Genomic DNA, 23,530 nt, shown 5'->3' with positions numbered 1-23,530 from the left:
ACCAAATTTCAAGATTCTGAGTTCACGGGAAGTACCCTGTAGGTTTTGATTCCCTTGCGAGTTTCGAAAATTTGCGGAAATTTGCAGCATAAACGGCTGCATCTTTTCATTGCGTTGGCTTAGAAGTTTGATTTTTTCACAGCTCCAAGGGACAGTAGACTTCAGTATTTGATATAAATTTCAGCTCCTCCAGCATACCTCCACGCGTTCCCGAGAAAAAGCGTCTTGACAGACAGACAGACAGACAGACGGACAAAAAGTGACCCTATAACGGTTCCGTTTTTTCCTTTTGAGGCACGTAACCCTAAAAAAAAGTGCTAAAATATGCGACTGGTATTAATCGCCACTAGGAAAAATCATTTTTCGGAATGTAGAGTACACACTATCACCACCACCACACTCACTACATTGATATGGACCTATTATGGTGTATAATAGTTTATGGATGATGTTTAATAAAAATCTCTCCATATATATCATCAACGACACCGGATGCAATGAACAAAGGCAGTTAATAGGTAACTGTTGAAAATGAGATTTTAATCGTACCCGTACTTCATAAATCACAAACAATAATAGCAAAGCATTTAGCGTAGGTAGGTAGGGTACAATAATTGAAATAGCCAAAAGTATATATCAAACATTTTTATAAAAATGATGTAATTTTACAACTAAATGATTTCAAATGCGAAATAAAACTCTTTCTTGCAATTTTACTTGCTCACTTGTCTGAAACAGATCCGGGTGGTTGCACATGCATTAACACAAGCCTCGTTTTGTAAATTGAATTGCTATAACTATTAGGTCTACTGTCCACGTAGACCGCTCGACATACGCACCACTATAATGGTAATCGACGCTCGTGGGCAGTTTTCTTGCATGCTGTATAGAAAGGAAAGAAACTGTGTCCAACGTGCTGTACTGTAACATATCTACGCTAGCTGACGCGGTTTGCACCGAGCGGGTGGACTGGACGGACACATAATATCTGAATATCGAAAATTGAAATATCGATAGGACCCAACCTAACTTAACATACTACTTTCGATATTTTGACCGTCGAATTTTTAACTTTAGATACCTATATTATTTTTCGGTATTCAGATACGTCTCCGACTGGACGCCTATTGAAAAAGTAGGTATGATCAGCGCAAACTGCACGCGTCGCGTATAAAGGTCACAGCTCATTACAGCCACCCGGCACCAGACCAGCACCGCCTCGCCTCGAGTGGTTAGTATTCTTCATATAGATTTTATATGGGTATGCGCTCACTACATCAACTCCGTAGCGTTACCGGATCGCGTCACTCGCGAGGTTGCCACGCGCGGACGGCGAGTGGACCACTCGCTGCCCGCACGCTTGCGATGCGGCGCTCTCCACCCCCCTTCATCCCCCCTACTCGGAAATTCGTGGACCGCGCGAGGTCCACTCGTTGTCAACGTGCCGTCCGCGCGTGGACCACCTGTCGACGAGTGGACGCCGAAAGTAGAGGCGGTGCTGGTCGGGTGTTAGGTGGCTCTAATGAGTTGTAACCTTTATTTCGCGCGACGCATTGTACCTGCACTGGCAGGCGTAAGCCCGCTCCCACCACCCACCCACGTAGGCTAGCAAAAAAAAATCTCTACCAGCTCAGTGTGGACCAGATATGGATGCCCCATATCCTGTCCCGGTACTTACTTCAGGGTGACGGGGTCAGTCGTCAGTTTGACCTTCTCGTTGCTGATGTACTGAATGTTCTTAGTGATGTCTTGCGAGTGTGCGCCGCGGTCCCAGCCCACCACGGCGACTGGGGCGCACGACAGTAGCGGACGGAACGGCTAAACAAATAAAGAAAAAAAAACATTAAATAGTAATAGGTTTAAAAAGTTTTTAGATTTTCTGAACAAAAAGTAGTACTGTATAATCCTACTTATATTTATAAATGCGAAAGTCTGTGTGTCTCTCTCTCTCTCTCTCTCTCTCTCTCTGTATGTCTGTCTATCTGTCTGCCTGTCTCTCTGTCTGTCTGTCTGTCTGTCTGTCTCTCTGTCTGTATGTCTGTCTCTCTGTCTGTCTGAGTCTGTGTGTTCGTGTGTGTGTGTGTGTGTGTGTGTGTTTGTTATGCTTCACGCTAAAATGGCTTTGGATGAAATGTGGTATGTAGATAGCTGACCGTCTGGATTAACAGATAGGCTACTTTTTATCCCGATATTCCCAATGGATAGGGATAAAATTTCGAAATTTAATCCACTGGGTTTTATAGTCACGCATCTTATCTTATCTTATTTTGGCATGGGTGTGCCATATACAAAGTTAATGGAATCCCCTGTCGTGAGCTCCGTCTCACGAAAGAGGTAAACGCTTTATCTATGGTTATCTTGTCTATGGATATTGTCTATGGTTAAAGTAACCGTTTAATTTCAATGTCAAAAGTTTTCCTCACAACCACTACTATTCAGTTGGTTCAGTATAATTTAATTTTGTTAGTTGAAAAGTTATAACGTCTCTGTGCAATATAGAGTGATAGTGCTTCAGCAGCTGCAATTTCCTAAGAGCTAAGTATCTAGCATAGTGGGTTAGTCTCACTTCGTCTAAAAAGCAACTGGTCTATGTAGCATGTGGTCTAAAAAGCAGCTGGTCTAAGTAGCCAGTGGTCTATAAGGCAACTGGTCTAAGTAGCAAGTGGTCTAAAAGCAACTGGTCTAAGTAGCAAGTGGTCTATAAGAAAGCTGGTCCAATTAGCAAGTGGTCTATAAAGCAGCTAGTCTAAGTAGCAAGTGGTCTAAAAAGCAACTGGTCTAAGTATCAAGTGGTCTATAAAGCAGCTGGTCTAAGTAGCAAGTAGTCTATAAAGCAGCTGGTCTAAGTGGATACTTGTTTAATTCATTATTATTTTTTAATTATCTTACTATATTTTCATTAGTAACTAAGTAATTATTAATTAAATCATATTCATAATACATTATAATTCTGTAAATTTATTTTCCTCACAGTCGAAATGAAAAGTAGAATGTTTAACTCGGGTCGCCAGAAATATCTCAGGTGGGATGGTTCACCTTCCACCCTGGTTATCAAACTAAAAACGAAAACTGCAGGATTTATTGGAAATCATATTTCGAGTAGAAGCTATCCTATCAGACTATCACACATAAGTATGCATGCCAGCAAGCAATCTAAAATTCAAACTTTATTACGTGTATTTTATTGTTTATTCCGCCTGCAGTTTGACTCCCATTGATTTTTGATGTTGTAAGTTAATTTAATTTTATCCCACAGGAACACTTTACCGGGATAAAAATATTCTATGTCCTATCCTAGAAGACACACACTGAAATTTTGCACCGACCTACCTGCGTGCAAAATTTTAGCAAATTCCGTTCAGCTGTTTACGCGTGATTGTAACGAACAAACAAAGTTTTGCATTTATAATATTAGTGTGAAGTCGTAATGAAACCTACTCAAAAAGATTTCGTACGTATGGTAGTGAGTATAGGGAGACTAATTTGTGTTTAGACCAGTTGCATTTTAGACGAGAAGCGTTTTAGACGAGTAGCGTTATAGACGAGTTGTATTTTTAGACCAGTTGCGTCTTAGGCGATAAGCGTTTAAGACCATCTTCCAGTTGCGTTTTAGACCACTTGCTACTTAGACCAGTTACCTTATAGACCACTTGCTCTTAGATTAGTTGCCTTATAGACCACTAGCTACTTAGACCAGCTGCTTTTTAGACCACATGCTACATAGACCAGTTGCTTTTTTAGACGAAGTGAGACTAACCCGCATAGTTTGTTCCTTGTTAAATTTCTTCCTTTACTTCGTGCATCTCGCTGACTTTACTTATTAAGACTATCAAGCTACTACGGGATTGATTATTCCGAACGCTAAGATAAACTTTGTGTGCTCAGCATTGCCAAGCACGCTTATGAAAAACCCTGTTTAAATGTAAGGCTTCCCTGTTTTCTCGAGAATTCTAGGTCGACTAAGTCCCATACGGAACGCTCCGGAACTGGTCAGTTACTTGGAACTAGGTCGAGTTCTCGGCTTATAGCGTGGCGTACGTTATTGCAGGCAATGTTGAATGTGCAGCGATGTACGGTAAATCCGCCTTATAGGACAGAAAGGCAGCCAGGTGAAGGCTGAAGGGTAGCCAGGTGAAGGCTAAAGGATGGTGCTTGGAGTTATGGCTTAGCACGCAAGACTACAAAGGCACTGTCTAAAGTAATCTGTATTCCAACCTTCAGTATCGGTCAGGTTGCTGACCACCTAAAGTGTAAGGAACGAATTACGCCGAGGCATCGTAGCCAATGGGCATGTGGCTCTCTAGTCAGAGAGTAATGTGTTGTATTACTTCCACAGGAGGTGGTGACGGGAGCATAGAGATCTAAAGACCGAATATTAGCGAAGCAGATGTAGTATGATATCGTGGGAGTTTAAGAACTTACTTTGAGCCATAAATATGGCAGGATAACTGCGCGGAAATAATATATAAAGGTATGAACTTGCACTTGTTATAACCAGCAATTTGCCTTTAAAACAAACAAAGAAATCTGAGTTACATCCCCTCCCACATATGCGGCGCCGGTCTTCGTGTCAGCTGACCGAGTTGATGTTCCAGAGGAATTTAGTAAATCCCGAAATTTCAATAAAACTACTAGTTTTAATGGTAAACACTAGCTAGTTAAAAATAGATTTCAAGTATGTGCATTATATTAGTCTCATGTATGGAAACAAAAAGGAGAAACCATATAATATTCCATATGTGCTCGAAGCGTGCCGTATGAAATGGAACCAATTATATCCACTGATCTGTGACCCACAGACGTCATACGCGTACAGTTATACTTAGTGTTTCAATGGCACCCTGTTGCAAATAATAACGCTTACAATCTATTAATATTATAGGTGAAAGTTTGTGAGTGTGTGTGTGTGTGTGTGTGTGTGTGTGTGTGTGTGTGTGTGTGTGTGTGTTGTGTGTGTGTGTGTGTGTGTGTGTGTGTGTGTGTGTGTGTGTGTGTGTGTGTGTGTGTGTGTGTGTGTGTGTGTGTGTGTGTGTGTGTGTGTGTGTGTGTGTGTGTGTGTGTGTGTGTGTGTGTTTGTTATTCTTTAAACAGCTGGACGGATTTGGATGAAAATTGATAAGTAGATCTCGAGAATAAAGGCGAATATTTTACAAGTTTATATTATTCATTTTTAACCGACTTCGGTTGATTTTTAAATTACATAAATAAAAGCTTTTTCGATGTATGTTATCCAAATTTAAAGCTACCTTTACATAGAATAGAATAGTGTTATAAAGGTTTGTCTAGGTTACACAGAAAAAAATACAAACATTGGAACATCCTTTTTTGAAGTCGGTTAAAAAGAAACAATGCCATGTGACGTCATACATGTCTAACGTTTTAAACATTCAATTTTCAACCAATTTGTTTTCTTTGCTGTATATTTATATTTTCATAATAATTTAAAGGATACGGCCAATTCAGCTGTGAAACATTATTTTAGGTTATTGCAGAGCAGAGATTGTGTTTTCAAAATATATAAATTGACAAGTAAGTACTGTAATTATTAAAACCCATGAAAACTTAAAAGCATAAGGACTAGAAAATTGCGACGATACAAGGACCGAAATACACACTATAACAATTCTATTCCTATTATTAGCTCTATAGTCAGACCTATTGGTTGACGCAAGCGAAGCCGCGGACAAATCGCTAGTAACTCGTTATCTTTAAGTTCAATGTCAATTATTCGCGTCAGTGACAGAACAACTGCACATTTATTTAGCCCGGCCAATATAAGTGTACCCTTCAGTTTCATTTATTTTTTTTATTCCACTGGATGGCAAACGAGCAAGTGGGTCTCCTGATGGTAAGAGATCACCACCACCCATAAACATCTGCAATACCAGAGATATTGCAGATGCGTTGCCAACCTAGAGGCCTAAGATGGGATACCTCAAGTGCCAGTAATTTCACCGGCTGTCTTACTCTCCACGCCGAAACACAACAGTGCAAGCACTGCTGCTTCACGGCAGGATTAGCGAGCAAGATGGTGGTAGCAATCCGGGCGGACCTTGCACAAGGTCCTACCACCTGCAAAATATTGGCTAGTAGTAGTGAGAGGTCTAATGGATTGCACCATACTTTTTTTAGAGTTATGTTATGAGCTTCAAAACTCTTAAAAATAAAATATTCTTAAAGTCTAAGCATTTCTGGCGCGGACCAAAACAAAACAAATGCCGCCGGCGGGGGATGGGGGGTAGAGGTGCCGGAAGCACCTTGTTAAAAAAAAAACACATTTTCAGCTGGTTACTATGGTATGTTTGGTATAATTTTTGTATGAATTGAGGATTTAGAATTAATTTGCAGTAACAGTAAAAGTAAAAAATTAGCAGACGTTTGTCAAAACAAAGTACTCTACAATAATGTATTTTGTATGCCGATTCTAAATGGGAGCGTGCCAGTGCCAATAGATCCCCTACCACATATGGCGGGCGAGTACCTATCTACCTAGAAGTTACTTTAGTCATGTGGTCTGTAATAGGCGAATCGATTGAATGTATTAACAACATACAATGTGGTGATGACAATGACAAAGTAATGTTTGTTTTAGTACCCATTCATACTAATATTATAAATGCGAAAGCATCTGTGGCTCCCATTCACCTTAAACTATAAAAGCGAACGATGAATTTAAACGAAATTTAGTGTGGATGCAGATAGTTTGAGAGCCTGGGATGGACAGGACATAGGATAGTTTTATCCCGAAAAATTGCTCAGTTCCCGCGGGTTAGCGATAAAAGAAATCTTGACAGACGAAGTCCCACGCAAAAGCTATTAGAAAATAAGTTGGAGCGAGTCTTGGGCCATGCAACGTTCGTAGGGTTCTAACCCTACGAATGTTATCTATAGCGTCGTTGCTATCTATAGCATGGCCTCACTACAAGTGTACAATGTAAGAGTAAGTACAAGTTGCAAAAATATGTATACACGGCCTTAATGTTAAGTGCATAAAGTCGTGTATACATATTTTTGTAACTTTGGCCGTGTCGATATTGTCGATATCTTTGCCCTTGACTGTACATAGGTACATTTACCTATTTATATCTGACACCTTTTTTTTATTGCATTAATAATTAATTATTCTTTGGTACCTACTTAAATGACTTGCCATAGAAGGAAGATGGGTCCAAATAAATGGGTCGAGATTTGATTTTGTCTATATTTGTTCGAATTTCGAACTTCATTTCGTGCAGCTCGGCCTCTCCGCACTTTTTACCGCACGATATAAAAATACTGCGCTTTTTTGTCGTGCGATAATTTTGTCGCAAAAATGTAACGGTATGTGTTTATATGTCAGTGCGCGCATATGCGTCAAAAAAATCGCAGCAATTAAATTACCTATTACAGCGCGATTATAAAATCGTGTCGCAAAAATTAAAATCGTAGTGCGCGCTTGGCCATAAGTCTCATTTTTTCGCACGCTCCTCTCTAGCAGATATTATTAGGAGACTGTATGAACTTGGAATTTCGATTACTAGGGAGTCTTTTTTTGGTTTTTATGATTGGATTTACAAATTGAAAATATTAACTCGAAAAAAGTTCGATTCAAATCGACTCTAGGATCGATCTTTTCCGGAAAGAATTCCCCATCCTCGCTTTCAGTCTGCCGCACTATTTGGTTTGCCAGGTGCTAAGATAGAGCCAGACAACACTATCGTAGGTCGGGTCGGTCACGTGCGCGATTAGTGATAGCAACTGGTTAATTACGGTGTTGGAGCGCCGCACGCGCACGCCTGCTGATTCCGGTGAATCCGGCGTGTCGGGAAATTCAACTTTACGCCGAAACTAAACTGTGCCATTATGTCGTATCCCTATCCCACTAATATTGTAAATGCGAAAGTTCGTAAGTCTGTTCTTTGCCTATTCACGTCTCAACCGCTTAAGCCTTAACCGACTTAGATGAAATTTGATATACAGACAGTTGAAGTCACGGGAGAGGACATAGGATAGGTACATTTAATCCTGGCAAATTGCAGTTTCCGCGGGATAGCGATAAACGAATTCTACGCAAAGTGGAGTCGCGGGTTACAGGCTACAATATTAATTACGATTTCCTAGCAGTGTCCTCGCCTAGCCTAGTGGTGACCTCTCAAGCAGAGGGTCGTGGGTTTGAGGCCTAATTTCACCATAAAAATAGTAATAACCTTAAAATCAAATAGCTAGAGCAATGATCCCCCTGATCTCGTAGCCCTGATCTGATGCCGTATTGCAGACGTTTTAAACCAGTGTGCCGCGTACATTTTTAGGTGTGCCGCGAAGTGTATGCTTTTTGGGGTTTCGTAACCCACATCTGTCAGTCAGTCTAATAATATCTAGTAGTATGGTGTATGGTTGTGTTGCTCTGAAGATGAGCTCTGGTTGAGTTCGAAACGCGTTAGTGTATTGTGGTGGTGGTGATAGATGGGTTTGTGTGATTTGTGTGTGTTCTTACAGAGTGGAGGTGGAGGAACTGCATGAGCATGCATATCTTGCATACACTTAGCCATCATAAGGTCGCGGGTGAGCAAAGAAATTCTTTTAGTTCATTGATATGGACCCAGCAAAGTAACGCCTGATTCAATAAATTATTTACTAAACTTACATTTCCTTTACTCCGTAATCCATTATTAACAGCAAACGGCACCACCTTCCTCAGAACACCCATTGTCACGTCTGTACTGTAATAAAACAAAAGAATAACTAATTATAATTAATGGATAATTACACGATCTAACTAAACCAGTTGACTTTAGTTGATATTGAAATTCGATTGACTAAATAGGGCAGAATGACAATGCAGGGGTTAGAATTTTAAACAATAAGGTAAGTAGTAGCTTTAAGTTCATTGATCGGCGCTGCTATCTACATTAACCTGAGCAGTTGTGCTGCTTGTTATGTTTTGATAAAGTGCAAAGATAGTTAATTTAAAAATATTAAATTAAGCCAATTTTTGTTTATTTCTTCAAGCTTGTAATAGAGATAAAATAAATATTTCCTTGCAGGATGGTATCAAAATAAAAGTAAAAAAAAAAACTATGTGAGGCACAATGTGACGGAGGACCTCAAGGAATCTCGATTTGGAGAGTGAACGGAGAGCATTGGCGGTTAGAAGCAATATGTTGGCCGGTTGGTTTTCCCGTTGTTCAAAACAAGTTAAAGCGTTCTGTCAAGTATTTTACACAGGTAGCCTATGGGTCAACTACACGTTGAAAGCCTTTAATGCTCTTCGTATCCAGTATAATGATTTAATGATGCCTTCAGAGTCCTGATGAGGTTGCCACGGTTCTGTAGTGCGTCAGGGATGTTTGCAGATGCATACAGACGACTTTTATGCCATCAGGCGAAAGAGGATCGCATCTATTCTAACTCGCATCTGACGCAGCGATAACAGGATACTGAAGGTAATCGCTGATAGAACAGATGGTTCCATCCTGTGTACCTGGGTAATTAATTGAAATGCCTCAAATGACTCTTTATATTATAATTTTGTACCTATTGCTCTTTTGACATGAAATTTGGAGGTGGTAGGACCTTGTTCCGCCCGGATTGCTACCACCATCTTGCTCGCTAATCCTGCCGTGAAGCAGCAGTGCTTGCACTGTTGTGTTTCAGCGTGAAAGTAAGACAGCCGGTGAAATTACTGGCACTTGAGATATCCCATCTTAGGCCTCTAGGTTGGCAACGCATCTGCAATACCCCTGGCGTTGCAGATGTTTATGGGCGGTGGTGATCTTTTATCATCAGGAGACCCACTTGCTTGTTTGCCATTCAGTCGAACAAAAAATAAAATATATTTGTGTATGAATAAAAAATTGCCATTTATGACATCTTATTCTTATTCTAGTCCAATTTATTTTAAATTTGAATTGTTAATCATTACCTGATTGAAATTATTTTATTTTATTTTACTATGAATTTTGATTTCATTGTTAAATATTGTTCTAATTATTATTTTATAGTGTTTAAAACTATGTATTAATTAATTATTTAATGCACTAACACATCTGTAATGAAGAATTATGGAATGTTAAATGTTCTGAAATGTGGCGTTATCTGGTAAAGGTACCTTGTCGTCGTTCTAGTTTCCGAGATAATCGCGCTTGAAGTAAAATGTCGAAAAAAATCATTTTTTCTTTTTTTACTCTATATTAATAAGCAGGGTCTAAATTTTAATTTGACAGAGACACAAGTTTTTAAATCGATTTTTTATGAGTTAAAACATCCCTTAAAGTTTAGTAAGAAAGGTACCTTATTGTCGGTGCCGCTCTTGAATGCTTTCTGTGCGCTCGGTATCGGTTTGGAAGACGTGTCGGACGTCGGTACTTTGTCGGCGCGTCATCATCATCATCATCATCATCCTAGCCTATACGTCCCACTGCTGGGCACAGGCCTCCTCTCAGAATGAGAGAGCTTGGGCATTAGTTCCCACGCGGGCCCATTGCGGTGCTTGTCGGCGCGTAAAAAACGTCAAGACTCATCATAAAATGCGTTTAATTAGAGTAAGGTAAATCATCAATAACTGGCCACCCTTAGGCGGTAGCCAGTTAGGCCCTTATTACACTAGCGATTTGCGGGCGAGTTGAAAGCGAGGTGAGTTTACAATGTGGCGTTTTTGGCGCTAAAGCAGCGAACTCGCCATGCGCTCGCAGCAGTGACATCGTTGCGCGCTTGCGGCGAAATCGTTATACGCTCGCAGCGAATTCACTACACGCTTGCCTCGCTTTCAACTCTCCCACGAATCGCTAGTGTGATAAGGCCCTTATTGACTATTTACGCCAATATGTCTTTTTTTTTATTCGACTGGATGGCAAACGAGCAAGTGGGTCACCTGATGGTAAGAGATTACCACCGCCCTTAGACACCTGCAACACCAGGGGGATTGCAGATGCGTTGCCAACCTAGAGGCCTAAGATGGGATACCTCAAATGCCAGTAATTTCACCGGCTGTCTTACTCTCCACGCCGAAACACAACAATGCAAGCACTGCTATTCACGGCAGGATTAGCGAGCAAGATGGTGGTAGCAATCCGGGCGGACCTTGCACAAGGTCCTACCACCTGCTGGTCTTTAGAGGTTGATTTATAGTAATAATAATAACGATTAATAGTTACAACTACAAATCAAAAGTATTTTTTTAGATCTTATTCTTAACTATGTCACTAAACATTTTACGTCCGACAATAAGGTACCTTTTCAAATACGTTAATCATTTAGTGTGTTGAGACAAAATTATAGGTTTTTGGTAAGAGTTTTAATACTACAGTGTTCTTAAATTAAGACTATTAAAATTAATCGTAAGTTATTAGTCGTTTTCAAATGATATCACTTCATAATCACTAAATATTTTACCACCGACGATAAGGTATCTTTTAGAAAATATATAGTGATTGTACCAACTTTTTACTAAACTTTACCTTGAATTTTGAGACTGAAAAAACTAGTTTTTTAAGATTTGTTGAGTTAATTTGGTCTCATTTGGCTATGTTCTAGCGTACTAAATATAAAAGTTTGTTGATTTTGACTGTTTAATTACATTTGTAAACAACAAAGTTATTTTTGTTAAAGTATTTTTTTTATATAATAAACAACGTAATTCAAAACGGAGTAGTTCTTATTTAGTGTCCATTTACGCATAATATTTTTTCCTTCGATAAAATCCAATGGAAATATACTATAAATAGAAAAAAATGTAAAAAATCCATCAACCTTTTTTTTTTTTTACTTTATGCACTTTGGCAAGGTAAACTATAGGAAAACCGTTGTCCAATTACAAAATTGTTCTTGAAACCTGAAAGCCCGTACAATCTACTCCTCAAATAGCATGTCATCTATGTAACTTCCAACAATAACATACTTTTATTGGGTGTATAAGTTTGAATTCAATTTTCTCATAATCACCTTTTCTGGCTTTTGAGCTTCAACATTTTTTAAAAAATATCTATTAAACCTACATGCATGTTTCTTACATGGTTCGATAGCTAAATGTATGTAGATTATGGGGATATCAATAACTCAATACCGACAACAAGGTACCTTTTCCCAGATAACGCCACAAATAAAGATATTTTATTTTACCTATTTGATAATTATTTAAAAAAGAACAACAAAAAACAAAAAAAAAAAAAAAAAATGAAACAGTTTATTAAGACAAGACAGTCATCTCAACAGTACTTGATAAGAGAGATCATTATCTTATCTCTGATGGTACTGCAATGTGACACCATTAACCTAATAAGTCCTCCTGTACTACATAAGTCTAAATCTATTGTAAGAATACCTGCCAAAATTGTACTATGTGGAATACAAATGTTTCAATGAAATGATAACTTTTATTAAGATAATTTCCACAATCACAAAACTGAGTATTCTTGGCTCGGTCTTTAGAACTAGGTTTGGTAAAGCATAACTGTAGAAAATAAACATAGAGGTAGCACAGCACGTAAAATAAACTCTAAATTTGACAAAGTATTATCATTATTCCCCTTCAATGGGGGCTTTAAGGCTAATGGCATGTATGTTATGACTTTGTAAACCACTAATTCTTTCATATCTTTAGCCTGTTATCTGCATAGTATGTTTTCCTTGGACTTTGGCCTATTAATGAATGAATGCACATATTAGCGCTTGGTATCTATGTGAACACAATAATGCACTGAAACATTTACAATTTACTTTACTTATATTACAATAAGAACAAATTGTTTTTTTAATTTAGACTTATTATCAGTCAGTGACGTATGTGATGCCACCAGACTTAATCTCCATTTATTTATAAATTATATAAAAATCTAAAAAAGCATGTGATAAGAAAGATTTATCAGATAGATCTCGGAACTACAGAAAAAGGGCCTCGCTGAGATAACTTCACCCTATAGATGTCTACATTAAGTAAGTGCTTATAATAAGAGCAGTTCAGTTATGGCATGGGAGACACTGTTTCTCTGACATCCAACACAAAAGTTTGACTAGAACATGCATAAAATACCTAAAAAAAAAGATTGCAAGTCATATCAATATACAATAATGTTTGAAAACATACAATCCCAATAATTAGTTGGTTGTTTATGGTTTGAAATTCAAAACAAAGGCAAAGTTGTGAACTATTAGTAATTTATTTCGTACATTTATCTTTCATATCATAAATCTTAGCATTGCATGCTAACATATTGTTGCATGGGAAATATAGGTACCTATACAAGTTTGCAAGTTTACTGTTTTTGCGAATAGCAAATAAATAATACTTATTCTTATTCAATACACAAGTACTACCTTGGGGCTCAAAGGGCGTAAAGCACAAAACACTACTTTTTTAACTAAAAATAAAAAAATATTATAGTTTTGTTGTTTTTAATGTTACATAAAAGTCTTCTATTGATGAAGAGCTTAGAATTTCTTGTATTTTTTGTTAATATACTCCAATTGGATGCAAACTGTATGGTTACAGATACATGCGCTATACGCCCGGGTGAAAACACAAGGATTGAATCAGATGTACTTTAAGACTTAGTAAACTTTTGGTTCACAAGGGTGTAATCACTATCACAAATTTTGCTTTCAATGGGTCGTATAGGAAAGTTCAACTTCTTCTTATGGCAATAACTTAGGCCAATTCAAAGAGCAATAAAATCGTATTATTCCAAACTTTTGACTATATTAGGATGTAGTCTTAAGAAATCTTAAAATATTTGGTGTTTGTAAAGGACACTTGAATAAATTACAGCTTTTATGTTGTGTCTTTATTTTTTTTCCGAGGCAATAAAGGGTGTAGAAATATGGGTTGCTTTAATACTTGTGTTTTTTAACATACTTTATATTTACTGCCTTGATGATTATACAAAGTAATTTTTTTGTTCTTTATATCTCAAATTTTGAAAATAACTGTGTTTAGGGACTAAAACAACACAGGTCGTAAAGGACATTTATGAACGAATTTCCTTGCGTGGATTATACAGATCGATAAAGAAAAAAAACTGTACCTATAAGATGCCATAGAGAGTGCCTTTACGCCCTTTGAGCCCCAAGGTATCGATATAGTTACTATTTTCTATCCACAAAATGGATGGAAGAAGTTTCATACTTGCTATGAATGAATATGAACTATGAAATGAATGTAACTTTTGTAATGCAGTTTGACGCAAATTCGATTTTAAGCTATGATAGAAATAGAGACAGTGAATCTACTTGCCTAATTATTTCTGCCAAAAAACGTACAAATTTACGTTTATTCTAAATAAACAACTGAGTTCACATGGATAACCGATCGGAGAAATTATATTTAAGACGAAATTTTATTGGTAAAATACAACTTACCGGTAATGTTACGCGGGACGGAAACTCCTTATTACAGACAGTCAACAGTCAACTCAGTAGATACAACACTATATATAATATAGTCGTTCAACTCGTATCGTGTGCGAATAGTGTTTCGTAAAGCGGAGAACAAAATAAATATCTGTTGAATCCCTTGTTCACTGCACAGCCGAATATAGCGCTAATTTTAGAAAAGCTACACGTCAGATAACATCCAAAGATAATTACTCATTAATTTCGATTCAAATTTAGGAGAGATTTAAATAAAACAATAAATACATTGTAACACTAAGCCACACGTGCGCGATGCGTGCGTTCAAAGCAAAGAGTATATGAGTATACTTATGTACCCAGTGGGTTGAAACTCCATACAAAAAATCTAATGTATGGAGCTAGTGACTTTTTTGTACCAACCTCTCCAAAATAACTTATTGGTTGCCATATTTATGAAATGATATGTGTTTAGAAGATTTCACTTAAATTATAATATTTGCAATTCTTCACATTTTAAGCTGTGAAAAAAAAATAAGCGGAAAAAAATATTACTAAGATAAATAATACAATATAAAAATAATTCTGACTGGATATCCTTTTTTATTTAAGTAAATGAAAAAAATTTAGTTCTATTTTTCAATTTTATATGGCAGCCCACAAACCTTCATCTGCTGCGTGGGAACGGACGCCTTCGCGAGATTTTGTGTTTACTGTTTGAATTTTCGTGTATTTTGGTGTTTTGTTTTGTTAATAGCGTTGAGTTTGAGATTATTTCTCCTCCGCATTAACTTTTCTTTCACTAAAGTGCATTTATTCGAGACAGGACTCTAGTTTTTACCGTTATTTTCACGGCTGTCCTTTACTAAGAAACCATTCAACATGAGGAGATGCGAAATTTGTGGTATTCAAGAAAAACATTGTGAAAACAAAATGTTCTTTGCTAGATTTCCTCTAAGTGAACATGTGTAAGTAAAGTTACTGATAAATCTGATAATAGGTGTTGAGGTTATATTTGGCTGGCCGACGTCAATTCGTATTATATAGTATCACGACAATTAAATTTTATTTCAGTTGTAAGCAGTGGGTGAAAGTAGTTGGCAACGAGATTTCACAAAATCGAAAACCCGGCTGAAGAAGAAAGCCATACCAAAATTGGGACTTGCCATGCCACCTCTTTCTGAAGAAATTCTTGAAGGGTTTCCCCTAAAGATGGCAAGAACAGCCAAGGTAAACACTTTATTTTATTTTCAATTTATCTCTATTGCAACTTGACTTACTGCATCTTATAATAATAATAATAAAATAATAAAAGATATTGATTTAATAGTTTGTTTACAAATTCTACATAGGTACATAACAAATAATAAGTACAATCAAACTATCAAAAGGGAAAGCGACTCAGCTTATGCCTGCACCTTGCAGAACAAAGTCCCTTGGCTAACAGGCACTGTTTTTCAGTCGCCCCCATAAACCATAACCCTAATAAATACCATCAATACACATGCACATATTTTTTTTACATACAATATATGTTATAAATTAATTTGCTTCGTCATCAATAATAATGCTAGGTATTTTGAGTGTATAGTATAGTTGCCGGTCAGAGCATTAGTAATAGACAGAAAAATTGGCTATACACACTAATTATATTTCACCTGTATAAGTTAGTGGAAGCTTCTGGCTAAATTAAACTTTGTTTCAGGTTCAGCTTTGGAGTTGCCCAGTGTGGAATATTTACTTGCACAGCCTTCTACAAGTGGTGCGCAGTGTAAAACTGACAATACAACAGGTAAGCTATCACTGATAAAAATCTATACCTTATAACAAATTTAGAATTTTAGAGTTGATCTGATGATAAAGCTAGCGGGTGACCATAGGAACACTGTGATAAACAACACAACTGCATCGAGTTTGGACTCGTTTGTCGTCTTGACGAGTACTTTGGTAACCAGGGGCATATAGTACAGTCAGCAAAAAAAAATACTTATATTAGAAGAATTTTCAGAAAAACTTTTATTGAACTGTTTACGGAACCTTTCATGTACGAGTCCAACTCGCACTTGACCATTTTTTCTGTATTGTCTGTGTTTATGGTACACTTCATGTAATAACACTCCTCTTTTTGCGTTAGGGGTTAAAAATAGGTTGAGCTGCTTAGTAGTTAGAGGAGATAGAAATGGATATGCATACATACAGGTCAAAATATAATCCTCCTTTTGGGCTTCACCAGAATCGGGTAAAAACTACAGAATTAATTTCATTACATTTGGCATGGCAATTAGATTGTTTATCAGAGGTATACAAAATTATGTATTGTCAACTAACTCCAAGATCACCTTACATTTCATTTCATTCATTTGACAAGTAAAGACATATTTGACAATAAGGCAAGAAATTGTAAGAAAGTTGTCTAGGTAAACATAGGTCATTGACCTGCAATATGACAAAAATTGGATTGTGCGTACCAATTTTATTTTATCTTGCATTAGTTAGTGTAAGCTACTGGCTAAATTTAACTTTGTTTCAGGTTCAGCTTTGGAGTTGCCCAGTGTGGAATATTTACATGCACAGCCTTCCACAAGTGATGTGCAGTGCAAAACGGACAATACAATACTACAATACAATACTTGTGTAACGTGAAACTGTATTTACCTATGTAAAGAAAAACAGATCCATGACATGAAAATAAATTATTATTAAGAAAAACAACTTTTTTTTCTTTAATTCGATCATTTATTTAATAAAAAGCGCACCACTACGTGCCGTTTTTAGACAATATATCGATAAAAAAGCACAACACTATGCTGTTACAATATCGATAATATCGACTGTTCCTAACAACACTACTTGTCAATGTGACTTTTTCGGCCCTGTTTAGTCTGTGCAGTTCGTTTCTTGATATTGGCACCAAAAAGACACTGAATTCATACTACAATCGTGGTATTGTTTTTGTATGAGAGTTCCGACTCTTAAAACGTAGTGATTATATACTCTTTGTATGTACCTATATAGAAAGTTCAAAGAGTGTTAGTTAGTACCTATAGAAAAACGTGCGTTATACGGTTATACTGTGCGTACACACAAACACGCACACACAAATATGCACAGACACATTTATAATAGTAGTCTGTTCTGTGGTCAAACCACAGAGTGCAAGAACAGAAATTAACTGTAGGTTTATGGGTACAGAATATTTTTGATTAGAATAGATACACACCTTCGCAGGAAGGAACTAATCGAATAGCTTATTTAATTTCAAAATCACGCATATTTTATTTCGTCCGATCCATATAGGTTCTATATAGGTACTTTATACTTATACTCTTTGGTCCGATCCCCGTTCCATCATATGCTGCCTATCCACAGAATAAGTAATAGTACAATGAAAGAAAGACTACAGGAGTGCTACCACGAAACTCGAAGTTGGAAACTTCGCCCGCAACGAAAGTTGAACGAAGTTCGTCTGTGAGTGCTACAAGAATAGAAATTATCTGTCTTGCAAATCTAATTTCCGTCCGTGATAATATTTTACTGTAGGTTTCCATAAACCTACAGTACCCATGTACAGAATATTTTTGATTAGAATAGATACACACCTTCGCAGGAAGGAACTAATCGAATAGCTTATTTAATTTCAAAATCACGCATATTTTATGCATATTTTATTTCGTCCGATCCATACAGGTTCTATATATAGGTACTTTATACTTATACTCTTTGGTCCCATCCCCGTTCCATCATACGCTGCCTATCCACAGAACAAGTAATAGTACAATGAAAGAAAGACTACAGTACATCCTATACGTTTCTTCGTATGCGACTTTCGTACAAGGAAACGACTAACAAACAAACGTCAAAGTCACTGACACTGTCAGTTTGCTGTCACTATCATGTGGAAAACGAAACGAAAACAACGTGCGTTTTACTCGTAAAAAATAGTAATTCATAAATACGCAGATTTATTTTAAATCAATCTATTGTAATTTAACAGAGAGAACTAATTATGAATGACAACGAAGGAAAAGAATTTGCCGCGCTAGGAGTGAAAAAGTGGCTGATAAAACAACTATTTAGTCTTGGTAAGTAATACTTCAGTAAATCACTATTTTCTTTTTTGTACTACTTATTTAATAAGAAAAGAAGATGTTCTAGTAATTTCTATGTTCTAGGTATTAAGTCTCCGACGCCGATCCAAAAAGGTTGCATTCAGCAGATTCTTGCGGGAGACGATTGCATTGGCGCGGCTAAAACGGGGTCTGGCAAGACGTTTGCCTTTGCTTTACCGATCCTGCAAAATTTGTCAGAAGACCCTTACGGCATATTTGCATTGGTGCTTACGCCCACACATGAGTTGGCATATCAGGTAAGTTTTTCTTGACCCATTTGAAAAAAATTACAATAAACTTTTTTTTTCGAGGCTTCAAAGTGCACCTGTGTTACTATGCCAGTCTCATTGGAAAACTCAGTCTCATTGATTTTTACACTTAAAACTTACTTTAAAACATTTTTAAGCCATTTACACTAAATAATTATAATAATTAAGCAATTTTTAATGATTTTCGCCCTGGCTGTTTTAGCAAGGCATATTTTGCAAATGTTGAAGTAGACATGATGGACAGTGGCACAAATGAGGAGATTGTTTGGTTTTCATAACTTTGGTATTTTTTGACCTAGTAAAATTGTAATTTTATGAGCTTATAAATAATATTCACATATTTTTGATAGAAGTCACATTAAATGATCATAGGTATGTGTCTATTTTCATATCATCTACTTCCTCCCTAACAAACACAAGTACAGTTGAGGGCATAAATGTCTAAGCAACCATAGCATCAAATACATCAAACTTATGGTTAGTGGGTTACATAAAGGTGTATAGATATTTTTGATGTCTTGGTAACAAACATATATTTATGACTTGACTGTACCTAACAGTGATATCAAATTTGTATTCTTTTCAAATTGTAGATAGCAGACCAATTTAGCATTCTCGGGCAGCCACTGTCCCTCCGAGTGTGCATCGTCACAGGTGGCTCGGATCAACTGGAGGAGTCCCTGAAGCTGGCAAAGAGGCCCCACATTGTTGTAGCCATGCCTGGACGCTTAGCGGACCACATCACAGGGTGTGATACATTCTCGTTGAAGAAAATCAAGTATTTGGTCTTGGATGAGGCTGACAGGTATGACTTGGGGATCTTCTAAAACTGAGCCTACTCTGTTGTCAAAGGCCTGCAATACATCTGTTACTCAACTTTCGTCCATGCACTTTTACAACCTCTTATCTGGCCACATTAAATTGCTTCAGGATCATCTTTATGTTAAGTATGATTGAGTGTTGATTTGTTTGATACAATTTGGGTAGATACCAGTGGCGTGGCGTCAGATATTTCCGTGGTAAAGCTGAAGCAAAGATTGCTTACATCTTTCATAAATTCTGTATGTCTTGTTGTTCTATTTTGTAAATATTGGGCATAACATAACATGTGTGTCCATCGGAAATAAAAGCATGTAAAAATATAAATTTTGAGATGGATCAGTTGTAATAAAATATTGCTAGTCATGCATGATGCTAACATTTTTTTTTTCAGATTATTCAGTGAATCGTTTTCTGATGATCTAGAGACAATATTCAATGTTTTACCTGCTAAGAGGCAGAACTTGCTCTTCTCAGCCACCATCTCAGAAGAAGTCAGGGACTCGAAAATACTTCCATTGAACAAAGATGTAAGTAAATTAGGCAGTGCAACACACAGAAAGCAGGTATATAAGAGCGATTTGGTTTCCTTTCCTATCTTGTCATGATGACATTGTCACTACTTTTAAAAAAGCTTGTATCTCAGAATCGTCAATTTTATGAGTGAACTTTATGAATATTATTTCAAGGGCCACTTTTGTTAACATATTGATTTGAGATATGAGATTTTTTCAAATTAGTGGCGATGTTTAGAACTAGTATGGATTAGTTTTGACTAACACCTTTTTAAATGTTTATCATCGGATTTTTTTATTACTTTGATATGCAATACACACTTGTACACTTGTCAACCATAGTGTAAAAAAATCTGAAAACATTTGCAAGGGTAATTATTCCATATTAATTATGAAGCTGATTGTATACTATTGATACCCAAAGACTTCTCAGAATCAGGGAGCGAAACATGCGTCAGTGTTCATTACTAATCGTCACTACTTTTCATCATCATCATCATCATAGCAGCCATACAACGTCCACTGTTGGACATAGGGCTCCCCCTATGATTAATTATTTGGAGTCTTTTTGTATTTTTTATTTCAACTCCAAAATTGTTACTTTTACGGTCATCCCGTAAAAAAAAGAAAGGGTTTTACGTCTCTCAATGAGAGCGAAACATAGATGTCGCTAGTGAGTACTGCTGCTTAACTAGGGTAGTAGAAAAAAGCAACCTGAGATATGTGTGCATTGCATAGGAGAAATTCGTGTCTGTACTCCTGTCCAGTGGTAGTGTAGGGGTATGGCACGCAGCACGGAATGCTGAGGACCTGGGTTCGGTTCCCAGCGCTGGTCTCTTTTTCTGGTTTTTCTGTGCATCCATTTCTCAGTTTGTATTTTCGATAAGGCTCCCCCATATCCTTTTTACAAAAAAGCACACAATCATCAAATTTTCTAAGTGAACTTTAATTCAATGGGTTAATTTTGTTGACGTATTGATTCGAGATAGGTACGAGATTATTTTAAAGTAGTAACGAATCCTCTTTGTCGCCAGCGTCTCCTAATATGGAAGGAGACAGACACCCAGCTGACAGTGTCGACGCTGGACCAGCGGTACGCGGTGTGTCCGGCGTACGCGCGCGACGTGTATCTAGTACAAGCGCTGCGAAAGTACCGCGAGACCACGCCCAGCTCGCACGTGCTCGTGTTCACGGACACCAAAAAGTAAGTAGCTACATGGCAGTGCGTGTTACTCTCTCCTAATATGGAACGACACAGACACCCAGCTGACAGTGTCCACGCTGGATCAGAAGTACTGCGAGACCACGCCCAGCGCGCACGTGCTCGTGTTCACGGACACCAAAAAGTAAGTACATGGCAGTGCGTGTTACTTTTAGGGTTGTGTCCAGTTTCTGGTCCACAAGGGGCAAGTCACATTTTGTTCATAAATCGCGCTCCTTTTGTTACGCGAAGACACCTAAACGAAACATAAATTATAAGTGTCTAGTGTGTAGGAGAAACATACAATTTCTTGGGGCAACTGCACTTCCCCTGGACGATTTCCTGTTTGCTACACCCTTAGCCTCCTGAATTTTAAGTTGTAGAATGCCTTGTTACTAAAAAGCCCTTAATTCCTTCACCAGAGAGTGCCAAGTGCTGTCAATGATGCTGAATGCCATTGGAATGGATAACGTCTGTCTTCACGGCTACATGCGACAGAAGGTAATCCCTACTTAATATTATTATCCTACTAATCCTATCCTACTAATATTATAAATGCGAAAGTTTGTGTGTGTGTGTGTTCTTGGTCATTGCCCGCGCTTTTTCAAATCTTAACTTTACGTATTCTTGTGATCTTACGTAAGAACTATCAAGACTCTCCCACCCCTTTGTAAGAAATACGACATGGTCGACCCCACTCCCCCCTGAATCGTCTTACGTAATAAAATAAATGAATTGGCTGAGGGTACAGTCACCAGCACCAATATCTGACACAACAGCGATGCATATATCTGATACGACTCTATGTCTAGGGCCGGAAGGACGTGTCAGATATTTTAGCACGCTCCGCTGTGGCAGATATAAATGCTGGTGACTGTACAATCTAGTTATTGGTTGTAGGAGCGCGTGGCTGCGCTGGCGCAGTTCCGCAGCAACCTGAAGTGCACGCTGGTGGCGACCAACGTGGCGGCGCGCGGCCTCGACATACCGTCCGTCCACCTGGTCCTCAACCACAAGCTGCCGCTGGAGCCCACGGAGTACATACACAGGTTGGTCTACGGTACGGTACAGGCACCAGTCATGCCCATTTTTAGGGTTCCGGAGCCAAAATGGCAAAAACGGAACCCTTATAGTTTCGCCATGTCTGTCTGTCTGTCCGTCCGCGGCTTTGCTCAGGCACTATCAATGCTAGAAAGCTGTAATTTTGCACGGATATATAGGTAAACTATGCCAACAAAATGGTACAATTAAAAGTTAAAAAAACATTTTTTTTAGGGTACCTCCCATAAACGTAAAGTAGGGGTGATTTTTTTTTCTCATCCAACCCTATAGTGTGGGGTATGGTTAGATAGGTCTTTTAAAACCATTAGGGGTTTGCTAAGACAATTTTTAGATTCAGTGATGTGTTTGCGAAATATTCAACTTGAAAGTGCAAATTTTCATTGAAATGGAGCGTCCCCCCCCCTCTAAAATCTAAACCGGTGGGTGGAATTTTTTTTAAAAATTCAGGATTTTAGTAAGTATATTAAACTTTCAAGGAAAACTATAGCAGCCAAGTTTGCTTGAGAATTATTAGTAGTTTATGAGTAAATAGCAGCCTAAGGAATAAAATATACCTAAACTTGGAAGATTCCGTATAAAATACGAAATCCGTAGAAAAATCTTACTTAATTTTTCGTAAGGGCTACGGAACCTATTTTGGGCGTGTCCGACACGCTCTTGGCCGGTTTTTATTATTTAAATTCGGGTTTTTGTTCCCCGTGCCTTGATTTTAGTGTAGCTCGATATTTCGGTTTCGGCACAGTTGCATGCGCCATGACCATGTCGCCTGTTCATTTCAGCGCATGCAACTGTGTCGAAATATCGAGCTTTTCTAAAATCAAGGTACGCAGAACAAAACCTAAATTTAAATCATTTATTTATTTATTTTAGGGAAAATAAACAATTGTAACATAATAATATTAAGATTGGTGGTTTGGAGTCTTTTTGTAGTTTTTATTTCGACTTTGATTGCTTAATAACGACATCTCTTGTCCGGGTGAGCGGTTAATTCCAATGGAATGCTGAAAGTTTCTCGATGAGGGCTACAGCATAGATGTCGCTAGTGTCGCTGCTTATGTGACTAAATAAGAAACAAACAAGCTGAGATATGTGGTGCATAGGAGAAATTCGTGTCTGTACCCCTGTCCAGTGGTGGTGTAGCGTATAGAACGTGGCACGGAATGCCGAGGATCTATGGGTTCGATTATCAGCGCTGGTCTAGTTTTTTGTTTTTTTTTTGTGCATCTATGTTTC

At 37.8% G+C, this 23,530-nt stretch overlaps 3 protein-coding genes across 3 annotated transcripts in view; 1 reads left to right on the top strand and 2 right to left on the bottom strand.

Annotated features, from left to right (window-relative positions):
• LOC141435808 (uncharacterized) overlaps positions 1–14,652 on the bottom strand; it is a 30,001-nt gene extending 15,349 nt beyond the window's left edge. The window contains exons 1-3 of the mRNA XM_074098634.1: positions 14,332–14,652; positions 8,624–8,699; positions 1,679–1,818 (exon numbers count right to left, since the gene is read on the bottom strand). Of these exons, the coding sequence (XP_073954735.1) occupies positions 1,679–1,818; positions 8,624–8,686 (203 nt within the window). The 5' untranslated portion in view covers positions 8,687–8,699; positions 14,332–14,652. The remainder of the gene's footprint in view (positions 1–1,678; positions 1,819–8,623; positions 8,700–14,331) is intronic.
• LOC141435809 (toll-interacting protein-like) overlaps positions 1–23,530 on the bottom strand; it is an 82,029-nt gene that overhangs the window by 46,383 nt on the left and 12,116 nt on the right. The window lies entirely within an intron of this gene.
• LOC141435829 (probable ATP-dependent RNA helicase Dbp45A) lies at positions 14,830–22,459 on the top strand. Its single transcript, XM_074098660.1, has 10 exons — positions 14,830–15,290; positions 16,028–16,114; positions 17,726–17,790; positions 18,317–18,404; positions 18,495–18,688; positions 19,294–19,505; positions 19,914–20,049; positions 21,069–21,238; positions 21,658–21,736; positions 22,136–22,459. Exons 1-10 carry the CDS (start codon positions 15,287–15,289, stop codon positions 22,457–22,459), a joined length of 1,359 nt encoding a protein of 452 aa, XP_073954761.1. The 5' UTR covers positions 14,830–15,286.

Source organism: Choristoneura fumiferana, chromosome 15 (genome assembly GCF_025370935.1).
Source record: "Choristoneura fumiferana chromosome 15, NRCan_CFum_1, whole genome shotgun sequence".
In the NCBI taxonomy this organism is placed as follows: domain Eukaryota; kingdom Metazoa; phylum Arthropoda; class Insecta; order Lepidoptera; family Tortricidae; genus Choristoneura; species Choristoneura fumiferana.
Note: the sequence above shows the minus strand (reverse complement) of the source record. Positions and strands in the feature narration are given on the sequence as shown.

Excerpts from the sequence above, each read along its gene's own strand:
- LOC141435829 (XM_074098660.1), top strand. Across the intron at positions 16,115-17,725 it reads TAAAACTGACAATACAACAG|GAGTGCTACCACGAAACTCG; the intron begins GTAAGCTATCAC and ends GAAAGACTACAG. Across the intron at positions 20,050-21,068 it reads TACTTCCATTGAACAAAGAT|CGTCTCCTAATATGGAAGGA; the intron begins GTAAGTAAATTA and ends CTTTGTCGCCAG.